Source organism: Salarias fasciatus, chromosome 6 (assembly GCF_902148845.1).
Source record: "Salarias fasciatus chromosome 6, fSalaFa1.1, whole genome shotgun sequence".
In the NCBI taxonomy this organism is placed as follows: domain Eukaryota; kingdom Metazoa; phylum Chordata; class Actinopteri; order Blenniiformes; family Blenniidae; genus Salarias; species Salarias fasciatus.
The window spans coordinates 33,147,664-33,167,527 of record NC_043750.1 but is presented as its reverse complement, the minus strand read 5'-3'; the positions used below and the strand labels follow the sequence as shown (position 1 = coordinate 33,167,527).

General features: G+C 43.6%; 1 protein-coding gene across 1 annotated transcript in view; it reads right to left on the bottom strand.

Annotated features, from left to right (window-relative positions):
* Positions 1 to 370: 370 nt before the first annotated feature.
* LOC115390855 (glucagon receptor-like) overlaps positions 371 to 19,864 on the bottom strand; it is a 49,512-nt gene continuing 30,018 nt past the window's right edge. Inside the window, exons 2-14 of the mRNA XM_030094882.1 lie at positions 11,830 to 11,968; positions 11,643 to 11,739; positions 11,462 to 11,569; positions 8,696 to 8,784; positions 8,445 to 8,551; positions 6,812 to 6,977; positions 5,541 to 5,700; positions 4,715 to 4,775; positions 4,467 to 4,536; positions 3,214 to 3,302; positions 2,937 to 3,081; positions 2,210 to 2,251; positions 371 to 1,950 (exon numbers count right to left, since the gene is read on the bottom strand). Coding sequence (XP_029950742.1) covers positions 1,534 to 1,950; positions 2,210 to 2,251; positions 2,937 to 3,081; positions 3,214 to 3,302; positions 4,467 to 4,536; positions 4,715 to 4,775; positions 5,541 to 5,700; positions 6,812 to 6,977; positions 8,445 to 8,551; positions 8,696 to 8,784; positions 11,462 to 11,569; positions 11,643 to 11,739; positions 11,830 to 11,883 — 1,605 coding nt within the window. The 5' untranslated portion in view covers positions 11,884 to 11,968 and the 3' untranslated portion in view covers positions 371 to 1,533. The remainder of the gene's footprint in view (positions 1,951 to 2,209; positions 2,252 to 2,936; positions 3,082 to 3,213; positions 3,303 to 4,466; positions 4,537 to 4,714; positions 4,776 to 5,540; positions 5,701 to 6,811; positions 6,978 to 8,444; positions 8,552 to 8,695; positions 8,785 to 11,461; positions 11,570 to 11,642; positions 11,740 to 11,829; positions 11,969 to 19,864) is intronic.

Below are 19,864 nucleotides of genomic sequence, written 5' to 3'. Positions count from 1 at the left end.
CAGCACACCTGAATATAATTATAGTGTGATCATCAAGCTGGTTAAAAAGCCCAAACATGAGTTACTGATTGCAACTGAGAGAGACCCAAACATCCAGGACAGAGACCCTTCAGGATCGGAGAGGCAATACAGTGTCGCAATTTTTATTATTTTTTGAGCAGATGTCTAGAAAACAGGCTTAAAAAAAAAAGTTCACACTACAGACTTGAACTATATTAGTTGAATTTTGCTGCAAAATGACTGCCATTAATTCAATTGACCTTAAACACTAATTATGCACAGAGACTTATTTTGCTAACAGAATTCATTTTAATTGAATCCACAGAAATGTACAAGACACAAAGTATTTTGGCTTCAATGCAAAAACCTCTTTTTTGATTGACACTGTTTGTTTGAGGCCCTTTCCGACAACGGCAACGCAAAGTTTTCAGTGGAAAGACAAGATCTCATATTTACAATCATGTTCGGTAACATAAAAGACTTAACAGTTAGTCCTGATGCCATTGTGGAGTCACCTGCACTTGCAAACACAAGTACAGCACAACACGCCCTCCACCCGCCCGCCACTGTCTTCATTATGTTCACTTTTATTGGTATTCACAAGGTACAGTGCATACTTCAAACAGAAGGGCTTGTTTGCTGATCGGAAAATCTACTGAGCGTCACTTTGTTGGAAAATCCTTGCAGTTTTGGTTGAATTTTTTTTCCAAAATGAAAAAAAATAAAAATAAAAAATCAGAGTGGCACAATCTGCTTTCACGTGAGCCGTGATCCTCAGGAGAAGAAAGACGAGTGGTCTATCCACACAAAAGTCACACATTATATTATTATTATTTCAATACAAAACTTTCCTGTTTTATGGGACAGTTTACATTTTTTTTCTTATCTGTACATAATTAAAAAAAATCATTTGTTGCACCAACAGTGACTGTAACAGTGCAATTGTGGAGAACTGGAGAAACTTCAACTTTAATACAACATTCAGATTCACATTTTTCAAGTCAAACTTTCACCCAATGAAACGCCTGAGCATCATGTGTCATTTTCTTTTTAATCTGCAGGAAAGCAAATCAATAAAGCAGATCTTGGACAAACCCACCAATGCATTTCTAATTACATATATACACATAAATATGCCTTTCACCTCCACGGACAGACCTGAAAATGTCTAAAGACAGACTGAAATAAGAGTAAAAACTTAAAAAACGATTTAATATTTGCAAATTCACGTAAGTCCCGTGAGATATCATCATTCCCTCGTGTGGCTTTGCTAATTAAAAGTTTGAATAATTTAAACATGAGCGCTCTGACTTTGTTCAGGAAAGCATTTGTCATTCGTTCGTTCCTGATGTCTGCAATCAGTGTGTTTTTGAAAGCAGTACATACTGATTTCCAGATCTGCACATCGAGCCGCTGACGCCAGATTTCCTGTCATGATGTGCGGCAGTGAACATCCAGATCAGTGTGGGTTACTTCCTCTTCCTCTTCCCACTCCGACCCGTCCTATTGGCGAACGATCAACGCTGATATGAGTCAGACATTCGTTTCCTCCCCCTCCGCCGGGCCTGAGCGGTACGGCGCGCGCTCCTCCAGGCGCAACTCCTCGCTCGCGGCGTTGGCGGCGCCGCGGCGCGGCTGGAAACAGAAGCGCAGGTTGTGTCGGCTCCTGGCGGGCCGGCCTTTCCCCGTCCCGTTGCTGTAGCAGACCACCAGCCTGCGGTTCTCCTCGGGCGCGGCGGAGCAGGACGGGCCCCGGGCGGCCCGGCCCGGCCGGGGCGAGTCGCCGCTGGGGTCGCTCCCGGTGTTGTTGTCGTGAAGGTCGGGCAGGTTGCCGGTGGCGATGCTGCCGCTCTTCACGTGCGGCGTCTGGCTGTGGGTGTGGCGGTACTCCTCGTCAATGTCCTTGCCCAGCTTCCACCTCTTCCACTTTTTCAGCATCTCCGACTGAACCTGAGAGACGACGGAGAGCAGAGAGCCGTGATGAAGATCAGATCAGACAGATCAGGTAGATGCTCCTCTTGGCCAAAGACTGTTTTGAAAAACTGAGACCGTGGATGGATGGAACTATAAAAGGATAAAGTGAAACTTAAAAAAAAAAAGGAGCTTTTAGAGATATGAAAGCGAACAGAGAGATACAACGTTACAGAATCATCTCTTCTCAGTAAAGGGACAAAAGAAACGGATAAAGCTGTATAAAGACGTGTCTCACCTCTTTGTTGACGAAGCAGTACAGGATGGCAACCAGCAGACCCTGGAAGAGCAACACGGATTAAACACAACAGCATCAAAACTTAGTCATTCATTACTTAAAGGTATAATACACGATTTTGATTTCTGGGTGGATCACCTAAATAATCGGTGGGTCTGTTTGTTAATCATTCTGACGAGCTGCTTTCGTAAGGCGGTTCTACGTGCTTGCGCCCAATCAGCTTCTCCCTTTTGCGCATGCGCCTTCAGAGTGTTTATGTAGCCGGTGAGCTTCTGAGCTCGTACTTACCGATGGCGAGTCTGACATAATGAAACTGTAACTGTTTCGGAAAAAAAGCTTTATTTATGAGCAAGGCGGATCGCAGAAACTGTAAACAGAGCCGTGCACGCCGGAGAAGAGGAGATCGCGCTCGTACACTTCCGCGTTTCCTGGGAGAAGCAGGAGAGCCGGGCGGATGGTCTGGCGCATGTGCGTTGTTCAAAAAGTGAGTAACAGACTTGGGGCTTCGTCTTTTCGAGAAAATCGTGTATTAGACCTTTAAGGTTTCACATAATTCATAGAAAGCGGCTAATTTAACAGAACGAAAGAAAGACTGATTAATATGTTCTGAAAGCCATGAATCAGTCTGTTGATCCAGTTGCTCCTTCTTTTGGTCTGCTTGGTGTTTCTAATCATTCGGTATCATGGATGGATGGATGGATGGATGGATGGAGAGTTGGGCTCACACCTGGAAGGAGTTGAAGAGGAGGTCACAGAAGAGTCGAATAAGGCGCAGCATGGAGCCTTTGGGGACGGACTCATCGATGACAAAGGTGAAGAGGATTGCATGGATCCCGAGCAGAGGGATGAGCGTCAGAGTGGACTTCGCAAGTCTTCACACGAAGAAATATCAGAAGAAACCATGAAAACAGGACAAACGTTTTTGACTCCAGCACTGTCGGAGCTGCAGGTCAGCATATATGTATGATAATAAGAAGCAAAACGTGTAAAGACATGTTTCCCACCTGAACTTGTAGTCGGTGTATCTCATCTGGTGAGCTCTAAGTTTAGACATCAGGATTTTGATGATTCGGATGAATATGAAGAAGTTAATCTGAAATATGAAAAGAGGAATGTCAGCAAGCATGACAGTCATGATAAAGAGAGAACCGCTGACTGTGAGGGAGTTGTTCTGGTGATCTGAATGACTTCACTCTGTTTCTGAAGGCTTATTGTGACCCATAGTTTTATACATCTAACCTGGGACCCAAATGGATGTAATAAAATTATGAGGGTCTGCTTTATGTTCCCCAATAAGACACGATAAACAGAGTTAAGTGTCATAATTGCGCACGCTCACACACACACACGCTCACACACACACGCCCTGTGATCTAGTGCAGGCCCCTCTTTGATGACAGAACACATTAATTATTCCTGCACTCGTGTTATTAGAGCTCCAAGTTTGGTAAAGTGTGTATTGTGTGTTGACAGGAGTGTTTGCATGAGTGTATGTCTGAACCACCCTGGGAGTGTGTTACGATCGTTGTAGAGCAACAAATGACTCTTTATGAATTATGTAACTCTGCGGCGAAAGCTGAAGCGATTACAGCGACGTGTAAAATATTTCCACAGCGCACAATGCAGAGTGGCCCACACCATCCGGGATGGACATGACAAGTTCTGAACGTTTCACTGCACATGCGTGCGGGCGTGTGTGTGTATATGTACACGTACACATTTTTCGCACAAGGTCACAAAGGTTGCTATGTGCAGCGTAAAGTTAAGTGTGTCCATCCATAAAGCTGTTTATCTGAATGGGAACCAGAAGCAGGAAACACACAGGAGGGGATTCCTCCTCTGTGTGTGAGTGTGTGTGAGTGTGGTGTTCAAAGTATTTCACAGTCATGAGGCGTACAATACCTAATGATTTATTAATTGTTATGTAATAAATGGTTAATATGCAGTTTTACAAAAAGACTGATCGAGCACACAGAATCTTCACATGGGGTAAAAAGCAGCAGCATTTCACACCACAGACAGTACTTCCTGGATAAAATCACAATTATTGTAATTTAAACTAAAGCAAGTAAACTTTGTTCAATTAATGAAACTCAAGATGTCAGAATCTCTGTTTGCGTTTTAATTCCCGACCTAAACCTGAATGAAGCACATAAGAAATCCAAACCATGTGCTGACCGCAGGTATTTCACTCCTGTATTGACTGATTAACTTGAGAAAATCGAGGGTAATAAGAGAAAATGACACACAGTCTTACCAGATAAGCAAAGAGTATAGGGGAACGGATGATCCACCAGTATCCCATATTAATATTCCTCTCCCAGCACCTGCAGGCACACACACACACACACACACACACACACACACACACACACACACACACACACACACACACACACACACACACACACACACGTTTCACTATAACTTATTGCGCTGCACAGAAAAGCAGCTGCTCCATCTGTGCATGATGCAGAAGAAATGCAGGGAAACACTGAAACTCACTCCTCGTTCTCATAGAGATATTTCACTGTGATCCACGGCAGGACGAATATGAGCGGCGCACCTGAGGAGGACACAGGTCGGAGATTAATACCATCACACAGGGTTTCCGCCAGGGGTGTGTGCGCTGATCGTAATCTACGTTACGCCGCGAGCAGACCGGACGAAACACACAGAATTAGCATATTTAAATCTCTAAATAAATCGTAACTGCAAACTCACACAATCGGGTTATTTTATTAAACATGCTAGAAACACACACACACACACACACACACAAAACGCGGTTTTGGAAGGAAAAAAACTGCAGTCGGCCGAATGATTTTCCATTAATCTGAGGGTTTTTCCGCGGGGTGTGAGGTGTGATATTACACTGGATGTGATCATTATAACAAGCTTGATTGGATCTCTCAATCTTCTCTCTGAGGAAGCCTCTATAAATGAATGAAGCCTCCGTATGAACGTGTGAAACGACGGAGCGGCGGCTCAGGTGCGACACCTTCATCAGGACAAAATTAATCGATTGATAATCGGAGAGAGACTCTGATGTTAATGAAGCGAACCTGCCAGTGAGCAGTTTCAGGTTTAGTCATTACTGCAAATGAGTCAAAGTTTCACCTTAATGAAAGCACACCCTTCAGTCTGTGCATTAGAAGATTTTGACTTCCTTTTTTAACCGTTTTAAATGTAATTTATACCAAGAATTGAATTTTCTGATTTATTCCATCGTATTTCTTGTTATGTTTTTATCTTTTCTGCTGCTGCAAAACACACCAAACTGCACTGAGATGTAATCGACTCCTGTGTGAATGAGAGTCCCGGCGCTCACCCCATCCGATGGCCAGGTAAATGTAGAAGTACTTCCTCTCGCTGAACACGGTGATGACGAGCAGGCTGTGGAGGTAGATGCCCTCCACCAGCAGCCAGTAGTTGTTGGCCATCACGCTGTACTGCATCATCACCATGGCGCCGCGGCACCACGTCACGGCCTGACCGCCACACGAGACACACACAACCACACGCACACAAAAACACACACTGAGCACAAGGTCTCCGCTGCTTTCACACCCGACCTCCAGCAGCAGCTTCACTGGAGTCATATCTGCTTTTTGCTCCTCAGCTGAAGCGATTCTGAGTCACGATGAAGCACAACAAACTCCAAAAACAAGGTCCTGCATTTGAAACCCGCAGCGTTCTCTGTGTTCTCCACGCCGCAGCAAACAAGGTCTGAGTGTTGGTGAGAAAAGCTCGTCTGATGTCTGGAAGATGCGAATCTGAAGGTGGACTGATGCAGAGAGTTTGCCACATATTCAGTTCTTTATGTGATTCTCCTTGGAAACCAACGTAAAGTCGCTCAACAAGTGAATTTTCCCTCCTTCCTGAAAACAGTATAAAAAATTCTGAGAAAAAGAAATCGCAATTACCTCGGATGAACTGACAAAGTAACAGGCTGTCCTTTCAGACGTGCACGTTTCCATTTAGACAATCGCTTCCTTGAACAGAGGAGAGCGCTTAAAAAAAAAGTTTTTGTTTCATATAGAACGGCACATTTGACTTAAACCTGGAGCAGTTCGTGCAGGATCGTGCATTAAATAAACTAACTTTTCTGAGAATTAAAAGAAAAACATTTTCTATTTCCTTCAGTTTTATTGATTCAGCTCTGAAACATAAGCCCCGATGTTGTTGCCTGAATCGATATCATGAACCAGATGAAGTATCTACATCTCCAGCGAACAGAGCACAGCAGCCGATAGGCAGGAAGACCCACACAGATCAACCTGGAGACGTCATCAAGTCCTTCATTTTGTTGAAATTAACGCTGAAGCAGGCAGAACTGTGGCTTCATGGAGAGAAGCTGCTGCTCTCACCGACCGAAGGGAAAATTCAGCTTGTAGCATTGTGCGTGTGAGTGTGTGCGTGTGTGTGTGTGTGTGTCCAGGTGAAGCCCATTCACTATTTGACATTTACATTACATAAGAAGACCCACGCTCTTTCACCAGCAGTAATGGGGTTGACTGTAGTTTTGACCTTTGACCTGTAATTAGCCACAGAGGCGGCGTGCTGCGGGTGTTGGCGGTGCGGCGCAGTGTGCGCTCTGACCGGTATGTTGACCCAGGCCTGCGCGTCGGCCTCGCCGCCGCCGCCGCCACTCCGGGGGTCCAGGGTGAGGGTCAGCAGGGCGTCTTTCACCAGGATGGAGACGGCTCTCAGGATGAAGGAGGCGAACAGGTTCATGTGGATGTTGTTCCTCATGCAGTGCAGCTTCCTGACACACACACACACACACACACACAGACACACAGACACACAGACACACACACACACACACACACACGGCACATTTCACATGTGTGTTTATATCTAAGGGAGAACCTTCCAGATACACTTTAATTAACCTTTTTTTATTTAATCATCAAAGATTTTTGATATTTACAAGAAGAAAAGACACTCAGCTGAAAATGCAACACAAAGCGTACTTTTCTGTTCTTACGAGGGTTTTCATCAGGCCATCACTGATACAGTACAGTTGATTTATTTCTCTACATTTCCTCGTCCGTTTGTCCCTGTTATGTTTGAAAACCATTCATTTTCAGAAGTAATGCAGTCCTCACAGTCCATCTGCTAGTCCACTCTCACTGTTTCAGGTTTTAATTGCCTTCTAATTGGTTTTTAGTATAAAGTAAACACTTCAGAGGTAATCATTTATTAAAAGGAAATGTTTCCTGAAGTTGGAGGATTTATTCTTTATTTGAAGTTATTACCGTGTTTTTCTTTATTCCACTTCTGAGCTTTCTGATTTCCGCTGCCTATTTTCTACACTCCCTCTGCTTTTCATGTTTTCGACACTGCTTTATTCGCCATATTTTACTTTATTTCAGTTTATTTCCCACATCTCTTTGTAACCTTTCATCCATTTCAGCGCTGTGTTGTTTCATTATACACTCTTTCCATCTGGCATTACTCGACCTGCCAGACCTGTGCTTCATCCATCTCCCTCCATTTATTTATCACATTTCTAAGTTTTATCAAGCTCTAAATATAATCCTGTTTTTATGTTTTTACTTAAATTCAACACTCCTATGTTCAAACTTTTTTCAACTAATGCTTTTTCTGGCCTAAACCACAACATCACCTTTGACAATTTCAGCTTTCTCTGTTAAAATTCTGCGGAATTTGTTTTGTTCAATCAACCCAGGCTTGGTGATTGTTGTGGAGTTTGCATGTTCTCCCTGTGCAAAGGTTTTCTGCACGGACTCCAGTTTCTTGCCACTGTGGCTATTACAGGTGTGTGTCTGGACTGGACTCTCATCGGATTGGTTTAAATAAGGATAAAAGCTGCACAAAGTGACAAAGAAGACCAATAAACGGAGAGATCGACCACATCCAGGATGGGTAAATGTGAAAAAGAGATTTTGCCAAAAGGATTAATAAATCACGCTTGCTTTATTTTTCCTGCTTTTACTAACCTGCACAATATTCTTCATCTCTCCTTCTGCCTTTAAACTACATTACTCATTGTACTTCTCTTCAGTCTCTTTTTAATCTTTTTTAAAGGACGATTTCTCTTCTGTTTCATTCAATTTCTTTCCTGAATCAATCCTCCTGGGTGTATTCAATAACTTTCCACTTATTCTTGTTTTTCCCTCTTAGGTGCGTATTATCTTCAGATATATTTTTCTTTCTTTCTTTCATTTCTTTTCCTCGCCCTCCACGGCGGCTCTGCATATTTTACCTGAAAGTGATGAGAATCCCGAGGGCCAGCAGCAGCGCTCCCAGAGAGAGCGAGTAGCCCACAGTGTACATGATCCGGAGCTGGCTGAGGAGGCGGCCGTACCGCTGCTGCACGGGAGGGGGAGAGGAAACGTTACGCTTCGGAACTCGAACACGCCGACATGAACTTCAGAACGACTCCAAAAAAAAAAAAAAAAAAATGCGGACCAGATGGATCAAAGGCAGAAACCGTTGACGGACGCACACACCCACCTCCCCGGGGTCGTCCTCACATTCACTGGTGTTCTTCTTCGCCCATTTCCCATCTTCGCTGCAGAGTCTGTAGACCAAACCCTGTTTAACTGATCACACACAAACATGCATGACATTATATTCTGCTTTTTTTTAACAAGTGCTTCCACGGGTTACCTAAATATACCAACAAAACAAATCAATCAATAACTAACATTTTCAACTGGAAAAAAAAAGAAAAAGAAATATTTTTCTTTAACCTTTAATACCTCAATACAATGGATTTTTATTGTTCCAGATCATTTTTAAACTATTTTTCTACTCTGCACTGCTCCGTCTGCATTGATATGACCTACCCCGTACATTTGTTAATAACTTTTTTTGACACTTCTAATGGTACAAAAGCAAAATAAGTCCAGGCATTAGCAGAAAGAACTTTCCGTACACATGCTCAGATTTTACAACACAGAAAAATCTTCTGTCATAATGATCACACTGTGAAAACATCACAGCTAATTTGGACCATTTCCTTAAATTTGACGCACACTGCTGGATCTACTGTCGTCAAAGTCCAAATTATATATTTCTGACCCAAACGTGATGTAAAGGCTAATTCTCCAGAGAAAAGAGCTGACTCTCACTCAAACTGTGTCGACTCGGCACCCTCAGGTCGATAAATATGACAGATTAGAGAAAAATTTGGCCTTCATACTGAAATAATTCCTTTCTGAACCCACACTGTTTTCAATGCTTCATTCAGTAACGGCTTTCAGGCTGCTTCGTGGGACTGAATGTCGAGGACGCCTGACGAGCTGCGTGGGAAAGCACTGTTTCCACTCAGGTAGCTCCGCGTCAGACGAGCGCTCCACAGTTCCAGGCAGGATAATCAAGCATGTCATTAGCAATTAATCAGATAAAATCCGATCACGCAAGTGGACAAATTCAATGGCGATCCACTTCATTAGATACACACAAAAACTCATGTCATCACGTAAAACTAGACTTTAAGAAATTTCTTCATGCTCCTGAGCTCTAAAAAGAGAAATAAATGGAACATGAATGTACTGTGGTTTAAATGATCTCAACTTTCTTGTAATGGTTTTTCAAGCATGTTACTGTGAATGTGAAATCATGATGATGATTTATTTTTAAAAAATGAAAGGAATCCCTTTTAGAGTTTTCCGTCTGCTGTGTGGATCTGTCTGAATAACACGGAAGCTTCAGTTTCAGATGTTCTGGAGCCTGTAGCGGAGCCAGAGTGGGGGCAAGGGGGCGGTCATAGGGGCCCGTTTCATGTGATGTGTTCACATTTAATTGGAAATAAATTATTATAATAAAATGTGCAGTGTGTGTGAGAAGGTATACGCATATGAGTGTGGGCTGCAATTTGCCAATTCTTACATTACGACTGTCCATGAATGCATCAGAGCTGTAAGCCAGCGCTGATTGGCTGTGCGGCATGAACAAGTTTTTTCTTTGCACTTGATCTGAACTCTTTGGAGGGAAGTTAAACAGTATGCTAAACACTATGCTAGCCGCTAGCGGTACTACCCAAAACCTAACATCGGAGCCACTGGTGAGTCAGTGAAACCTTCAGAAATATTATCTTTATCAGAATGCTGTGGTCTTAAACACCTGGCTATTTGAATGTGCCTTGTGTTGCTCTCAACTATAAGAGACCGCTGAGTCTATTTATTTTTCTAATATACGTGAATTCCAAAAGATATAGATAGCTGTGTCTATATCTATCTGAATAGATTGTGTAATTTTAGACCAGCTGTGTTCATTTTATATTTAAGCTGTATCAAAGATGGTACAGATTTAGCCCGTGACTTCTTATCTGAGCTTTCAGCACCATGGACAGCGGACGCTCTGAGATTGACAGCTGTCATGCTGCATTTGTCTGTGTGTGCGTGCGTATGTGTATTTGTTCTTCAGAACAAGTTTGTGAACTGGTTTGTGACTTTATTCTGCTTTCTGAGGCATATAGGTTTGCTTGGCTCAATAAAAGTGAGCATTAGTGTGTTGTTTGATGGTAGCATGAGGGATTGTTTGAATGATAAGATTACTATCACAAGGGCCCGTCGAGAATGCTCCGCCCCCTCTGTACTGAGACCCACGCTCCGCCTCTGTCTGGAGCTGAGCTGATTCAGCTTAGAACCAAGTCACTAAGAGAGCACTGTGTTTAGATGGTTTTAAGAGAACACAACACAACACTGAGACCCAAGCTGAGGTATCAGTGATGCTGCCATGAAATAAAAATGGAAAATATCAAACACAACCAACAATATAACTTCAAATCTTTAGTGGTCATAAGTATCAAATAAAAATGTACCATCATGTTACGGTTTGCACTGTAACCCGACATGGTGATGGAAATGGTGTGCCGTACTTTCCCTAGCATGTGAATTCCCGGCATCTTTTCATCTAATTTTAAAAGCCAATTTCTGCCTGAGGAAAGCAAGAGTGGTGTTAGTATTCCTTTTTTTTAAGATCAACAAGCAACACCACAAATATGAACAGTGCCTTGCTTGTCTTTTCAGTGTGATTGATGGGAACATGTGCCGCTGCTTCTGCTTGAAAATGCAATACAGTTTTCGTATTTGGGGTTTTGCCCTTTGCTTTGTGCAAAAACCTGCCATTTTTTGTGCACACTCCCACCCTGATGAATCCTGCATTTGTTCCCCAGAAAAGGTGCTGCACAGTTGAAATGATGAAACAGAAATGGTGACAGTGTTGAAAAGGCCTTCATAATGGCTTTGGCCAGCTTCGACCACGTGCACGCACCTTTACGATACCAAGGCAGGAACCACGGGCAGGAGACATTGACAACAGTTCCCGGAGGTCCATCTGGCCAGCAGGCATATAAATCAAAGGTCCTGTTACACACCAGCCCTGCAGAGACGAGCACATCTGTGAGTTCATTTGCATGCGTGCGCGTCGATCTGGTGCGAGGTGACGGCCGGACCTGTAGCAGGGGGTGTAGTATTGAGGTAGTCCAGGCATTGGTTCTTGTAGCTGCTCCACTTCTCCTTTACAAGCTCCAGAGAGTTAGCAGAGGAGACCTGTGAGGAAAACAGGTCAGTTTTAAAGCTTTTAAAATCGCGACTCATCACTGAAAACGTCGCAGTGCGAAGAGCGGCTGGAGGCTGTACCTTTGTGCAGCTGCAGAACATGAGCAGGGCCAAGAGGAGACACACCTGGGACATCCCACTGATGCTGGGAGGAGGGGGGTCGGAGGGGACGAGAGCACAGAGGAGGCCCAACTCATGAGGCCCCGTCTCACCCTGTGGCCTGCACACACACACACACACACACACACACACACACACACACACACAGCGCTGAGAAGGAAGGTTGACTTGTGTGTTTTCAGGTTGTTGTTTTTACTCCATCCATCCGTCCATCATCCATCCACCCATCATGAATCTTAATATCTCTGAATGTCACCAGGGACAGCAGGCAACAGAGATTAGCAGCTGACTATGGATCAGTTTCACCAAAAAACTCATCCTCTGTAAAAAGGACGAAATTTTAACAAACAACTTCATAATAAATGAGAACTAAAACTGCTAAATGACACAAAGAGGAGGCTGTGACTCAGAGGAACTGGCTGGAGATCATTGATGAGATGCACAGTATGGAGAAACTTGGTCAAGTCCTAAAAGTACAGCAAACTATATTTAAAAACAGGACACTCAATTCTTTGAATTAAAAAAAAAAATTCTAGAACTCTTAATTGAATGCAAAGAGCTAAATGAAGGGCTCTGAATTCACCTTTTAGATCAATAAATCCGAATGTATGTATTTGATCATTATTACCAGTCAGTTTTATCTTGTGGCCGGGTAAAACAGTCAGCATCAATCTTGACCCACGCAGTTGGAGAACAAAACGAAATCTGAAACGTTTCTGCAAAAAACACCTTGACCATGGAAACATTTTTGGCTAAAACGTTTCAAATTCCATTCTGTTCCAATCTCTCCGCTGAAGCGCATCTTCAGGATGTGTGTGTGTGTGTGTGTGTGTGTGTGTGTGTGTGTGTGTGTGTGTGTGTGTGTGTGCATACATGTGTATGTGTGTGGAAGATTAAGAAATATCTACATTTCATTAAAACACCAAATTTAACAACTCCTTGCAATTCAAGTTTTAGCAAAAAAAAAAAAAAAAAAAACACACACACACACACATTCAATAAATATATTTTGATGTGACAAAACTCATCAAAACTCCATGTGAATGAAGGACGTTTCAGACTGTAATCAGTGTTCCGAGTCAACTGATGGCAGGAAGTTATTGTCACAACAGAACCTTTCATGGAACACCCGACGTCAGGATTTCAAGTTGGTTCCAGCCATTTCTCTGAGTTTCATGAGTGCAAACGGTCATATCTTTGTTATACTTCCAGCACAAAAATAAAATTCTCACAGTGCAGCTACTTAAGTTGTTTAGGTCTCAACGGTGCAGTTTTCCTGTGGAGCCTCTAGTGGGTGCTGTTGATTGATTTTGAAATGAAACCACCCAGTGAACAATACGCCTTCTCCAGCCTCGGTGCAGCATTTTTTTAGGCATCGCCATGGAAACGGAGGCGAGCGTTTCCAGAAAGATGCGTATTCTCCGTTTAGCCACTAAACGGCTAATCAGTGGCCACTGCTGTTGTGCAAATGAACGCCCAAAACACGAAAGTGTTGCGTTTCCGGGGCTGAGGTAAACCTTTTACAAAGAAACAGAGAGCCAAAACTGCAAAGGCTTAGAAACTATGTGCTTCTTCATAACCACATGTCGTAATCGTGGAGATAAAACTGGTCTAAAAGCTATCTGTCAATAATATGAACCTGAATCATCCAAATGGAAGCAGCGCCATACCCTGGGGAACTCTTTCAGCTCTTCTCTGCTGCTTTTTTTAAATTTGTTTTTAATGTATTGCACACAGTGTTATCTTTTCTAATCTAAATCTGAAGTTTATTAATAAAAAAACAAAAGGAGATAAGTTTAGACAGCATTTGAGGCATATAGGATTCACAGACATATATAACACATTAAAACACAAGACAGAGTGTGAAATACAATATCATGATAAAACAGTGGGTATATGAGGAGCAGAAGCAACGACATAAAAAGCAATGAGACTGTCACAAGTGATAAGAAATATGTATTTTGCTATTAAATGAAAAAGCAGCTGCAGTTTCCACTCCTTTATCAACCTCCAGTGAAAACCATCTGTAGCAGCATGACGAGTTTTCCATCCAGCTTATATTAGGTCTTCAGTAAACACCGATTCTGCTGTTTTGTGGAATTATTGGTCCTTTTTAAAAATCTTCAACATTTGTACACCTTCAGTTTAAATCCCTGGGCTGAGCAAACTTACCGGGTGTGTGTAAAATCCTGATCTTGTTTAATGACAAACTGTCTTTTTGATTTAGCTGTCCTTGTAGATTTGTTGACAGCGGCAGTAAAACAAGCATTTTTAATCCTGTAAGCCATCCATCACGCTGTTTGTCTTAGTTCTTATTTCTGTGGTGGCAGAGCATCAAGTGAGAATTATTAATTCAGAAGCAACAGTTTGGACTCCCCTGGGCAAATTATATTTGATTTATTACTGGAGTGAAAAGAAACCTCCTGCCTGCTGCTGACACACATTAGAAATGAGTCTTTTCTTCACAGACTTTTCATTTTGTGATATAATTGACACAAAGAGGCGCCTCCAATGGGGCCGGATTCGTCCCAGAACAACACCAAAACTGGAAAAAATCAAATCGACGTTTACATGCACTCTATCCACTCCAGTCAGTGGGTCAATCCCATAATCCTTTGCATTGAGACAGCGGCCATTCATGCAGAGATGATCCCACAACCCACTCCGTTAGGTCAGCTCAAGTCTTTCATGATGTTCAGTTTTCGGCGCCGTCTCCGAACACGTGTGCCGAGGAGCGTCATGAGTGACATGAGCACCGAGCTCGTAGCAACATATCTGGACTCTGATCGTATCGTTAACAGGATTACGCCACTTCCTCCGATCCATCCTAATCTGATTGAAATGTCTGCATGACGTAACGCTGTTCCAGTCTGTTTTTGTTCGAGTTGCTTCAGGTCCGTCGGCGAACAGCTATCGCTTCGCCGCGGCACTTCTGTGGGGGTGGCGTGGCTCAAGTAGTCCAAGAAAGTCTGAAACATTATGTTCTGAAACATAATCTGAATCTCCTGACAGGTTTCCAGTGATGTTCAGGATGAGCCAGTTGAAACTCTTGGTACTTTTTGATTCGTCTATTTTCACTTTCGGCTGGGAGACCTGCAATGATCTCCTCTCCTCTCTCATTCTACATGAAGTACATGTGAAGTGGAGATATATAGAATGAGGTCTTAGGGGTTCGAATTTGTTCAGATCCAGGTGCAGTAAAGGCCTGTAGCAATCTTCAACACATACACTGCCAATAACGTCACCGTTACGCCCATTTTATCTGTAATAAAGTAAAAAATGTAATAAATTGCCAATAATGTAATGAAGAATTAGTATGTTTTGTCAGTTGTTTTCATAAGTAATTACAATATTTACTGTTTATACAAAATTATGATGAAATTTGCTGATTATAAAAGATTTTTGCGCAGCTTACTTTAGTGCCATAGTTGTTATTTTCACAGTGATACAAACTGTGGAGCTCATCTATGGTTTTAAACTGTTGCACCGTCTTATTACGTTATAATCAAAATGTCATTGGTTTGATTATATTTCAAAAGCACATAATGATATAATTGGGCTTTATTTCACTTTTGGTTATGCTTAATGCTGCAATATTTACATTTATTGAGGTAACACTGGCAAATGCAACAGTTTCATTATGTGTTACAGTAAAGTTACCTTGAACGTCACATCACTGACATTACTGTCAGGAGGACCGAATAAGTTCCATGAATGCCGAGGCTGTTCTGTGATAAATACGACTGTCAGTCACACAGAAAGGACTGATTTCACTTAAAACCAGAATAACAAAACAACTGCTTCATTAGCATATGAAACATGGCTGTTAAATGAAACCAATGCACTTCAGTTCATCCTTGACCCATTCTGACCTCCACTCACACACACTCACAAACAGATGTTCTGTGACTTTGAGCAGCGAGCGACTGGACGAGAACCAGCGAGCGTCTGTGCTGGTGTCCGTTTCCACAAGAGGAGCGTCTCATCACAGGACTGATAGTCTAATCGACCTCGGGGGGGCTTTTACATTACACACACACACACAGAGGCAGGCGTGTACGCACGCACACATGATTCTCTAATTTAACAATAGTCCCGAGTTTCCAACCTGACTCTGACCACAATAGGTGACTTTCTGATGCTCGACCCGAAGCATTAGCCTGTTATTATTCTTCGGCCCCGTATCGATTGGGAACCGCCTGAAAGCCGCCCGAAGCACTTCACGCTGTTAATTACATTCATGCATTCACACGTGCACTGACACACACCACGTCGAACCTGCAGCCTCCAGATCCCAGCCTCTGAAAAGATCATCGGCCGGAGCGAATCCGAGAATTTCAAAACCAACCGGACAGTTTTTCTTCCAGAACAATAACCTGGTAACATATGGATGTTGCATACATTTGAAACACAAAGGATATATGAGGATGTTGATTTACATCACAAGCACTGCACTTGTTTTTTTTGTTTTTTGTTTTTTTTTTTTTACGCTAGATTTCGCCGTTGGTTGATTTGAGCTTGTTGAACGTTTCCCGCTCGCTTTGAAGGGCTCTTCGCTCAAGAAGCCTGCTGAGCAGCCTGCATGTCCTGCCAGCATCCAGAATATCAAGCGTACATTCACGACTGTCTCTCTGATCATCTGAGGCATCTTGTCTTTATTAAAATACACACAGCTCAAGGTGCCTTTGTGAAGCCTCCAGTCCAAGAACTACCTTTGCAATAGTCGCATATCTTGAATAATGTCTCAGTGCCACACTGAGTCGTAGTAGTTGTAGTAGTAGTGCATGTGGACAAGCGTGCAAGTTTTGGAACGATTTTGACAAGAAAACAAATTAGGACGTCAAGATGACTGTATCACTGCATCGATGCTGCTACCTGCGTGATCTGATTGATCAGACGAGCTCCTGGAGATAAAAGTTTTGTGCTGGTTCTGATAGAGATCACAAAACACGGGAAGCAGAGCAGGAGCAAAGCAGCGCAGCTGTAATATTGTGGCTGTGTGTAATGTGCTTTCTATAAATGATGGTGTAATTCTGGGAGCATTAAGGAATTTTATTGCATTTTTTGGTGAAAGTACAAATGGAAAACCGTTTGTGAAAGTCATTCCAGTTGTGCTTTTCTGGACTGAACTTTTGCAATAAGATTTTTTTTTCTTAATTTCATGAATCCTTCAAACTGGACACATTCATCAGGGACTGCTCAGCTACTGTTGAACTAATATTGGATGAATTCAGAACCCTGCAAGTGTTTGAATCTTTGTTATTGAGACATTAAAGCTGGAGACTAAAACATCTGGACCACCATGCTCTCTGAACTGAATGAGCAGAATCGGCCTGCAGGACTCACAGCCGTATCCTTTTCTTTGAATTATCCTTCAACAGTCTTCATATCAGTACACAAGACATCATACACACTACGCGTGTTTGAGAGCCTATGCATGCATTTGCCTCTGTGCTCACTATTATAGTCACATTTCCCACGAGATACGCGCGGAGTGTCAGTCATTAATTCACCGCGGATTCGTCCCTCTCTCAGTCTTCCTCTGCTCTCCTGGGAGAAAGAAGGTGTGAGATCTCCACTTTTACAAATTATGATCGCTTTCACCTCATAAATAGACAACCAAGTCGGATTGTTGCTATGGAGAAGCTGTAAATCGGGCCTAAGTTCTACTTGTTATCTCGGAGAGGTTCTTATCCGGAGCGACCGTTAATCAGTGGTCATTATTTTGCCCAGTCTTTCATCCGTCTTCGATAGCCGCTGTATCCAAACTTACATGGAGCTGAAGCCCGGCCCACACATATACAGTATATTTTCCTAAAAAGGATGAGGAAAACTCATTGTGCCTCTTGCATTTTTATTTTTTCCTCCATTCCACGAGCTCCAAATGTAGGCTGCTCTTCATTTTCTACCTGCTTGTAATTGTGTGTCAGAAGTGCGACCGCGGCTCTCTCCTCTAATCCCACACATTCCCATTTAGGTGGGCAGCACAGCATATATTCTTCTACCAAGAAAGAAAAAAAAAAAAAAAGAAACATGAAGATTAAAGAGCACTCGAGACTAAATGAAGTCAAGTGAGAGCTTGGTTAAAAATCGAAGTGAAAATCCCACTACAGACTGAGGACTTTAACCCCGAATGGTCAAACGATTTGGAACACGGTCATCAAGGCAGACCGATTCCTATTATAGTTTAGGTCACTCTGTGCATTTCTATTATTGAATAACTGCATTACCCACTACGAGCACCTCGTAATTATATTGTTTAAATCAATAACGTCTACCCTGAGCGACGAGAAGCAGCAATTAGAGTATGGGGAGTGTGTAGGTGGTAACAGAGCAGAGTAACGGAGCAGAGGGCTGGAATGACTTTGTTTCTGTGTTCAGAAGTGACTGACAGCTTCTAAACAGCAATATCGCTTCTCTGCATCACCTTTTGCCAGATTTAACTCGAGTGCTTATCCTCTGTTAGATCATATGTTACCAATGAATATAATTTAGTCACCGACTTTACTTGTCCATGTTTTGGGAGTGTGTCAGGAAGTGTGAACATGAAACATGGAGCTGATAACAAAACACAAACAGGAAACCACCACACTTTTCAGTGGATTTAAGTTCTGAAACAGAAGATTACTTTAGATGTGAAAAGAATGATCTAAATACCTGTCAGACTGTAAACACAAATTTATCAGTCCATCCATCCATCCATCCATCCATCCATCTATCCATCTATCCATCCATCTTCCACCGCTTATCCGGAACCGGGTTGCGGGGGCAGCAGTCTCAGCAGAGATGCCCAGACTTCCCTGTCCCCAGACACTTCCTCCAGCTCTTCCGAGAGGATCCCAAGGCGTTCCCAGGCCAGCCGAGAGACATAGTCTCTCCAGCGTGTCCTGGGTCTTCCCCGGGATCTCCTCCTGGTGGGACATGCCCGGAACACCTCCCCAGGGAGGCGTCCAGGAGGCATCCTAAAAAGGTGCCCGAGCCACCTCAGCTGGCTCCTCTGGATGTGGAGGAGTAGCGGCTCTACTCCGAGCTCTTCCCTGGTGACTGAGCTCCTCACCCTATCTCTAAAGGAGCGCCCAGCCACCCTACGGAGGAAGCTCATTTCAGCCGCTTGTATCCGGGATCTTGTCCTTTCGGCTCAGCTCCTTCTTCACCACGACGGCCCGATACAACGACCGCATCACTGCAGCCGCTGCACCGATCCGCCTGTCAATCTCACGCTCCATCCGTCCCCACTTGTGAACAAGACCCCAAGATACTTAAACTCCTCCACTTGGGCAAGAGTCTCTCCACCAACCTGGAGGGGGCAAGCCACCTTGTTCCGGTCGAGGACCATGGCCTCGGATTTGGAGGTGCTGATCCTCATCCCTGTCGCTTCACACTCGGCTGCGAACCGCCCCAGTGCATGCTGTAGGTCCGGGTTCGATGAAGCCAACAGGACCACATCATCTGTAAAAAGCAGAGATGAAATCCTGTGGTTCCCAAACCGTACCCCCTCCGGGCCCTGGCTGCACCTAGAAATTCTGTCCATAAAGATTATGAACAGAACCGGTGACAAAGGGCAGCCCTGCCGGAGTCCAACAAGCACCGGGAACAGGTCCGACTTACTGCCGGCAATGCGGACCAGACTCGTACTCCGGTCATACAGAGACCAGACGGCCCTTAACAAGGGGCCTCGGACTCCATATCCCCGGAGCACCCCCCACAAGGAACCACGAGGGACGCAGTTGAATGCCTTCTCCAAGTCCACAAAACACATGTGGACTGTTGGGCGAACTCCCACGAGCCCTCGAGCACCCTATGGAGGGTATAGCGCTGGTCTACTGTTCTGCGACCAGGACGAAAACCGCATTGTTCCTCCTGAATCCGAGGTTCGACTGTCGGTTGAATCCTCCTCTCCAGTACCCTGGCATAGACTTTCCCAGGGAGGCTGAGGAGTGTGATCCCCCTATAGTTGGAGCACACCCTCCGGTCCCCTTTTTTAAACAGGGGGACC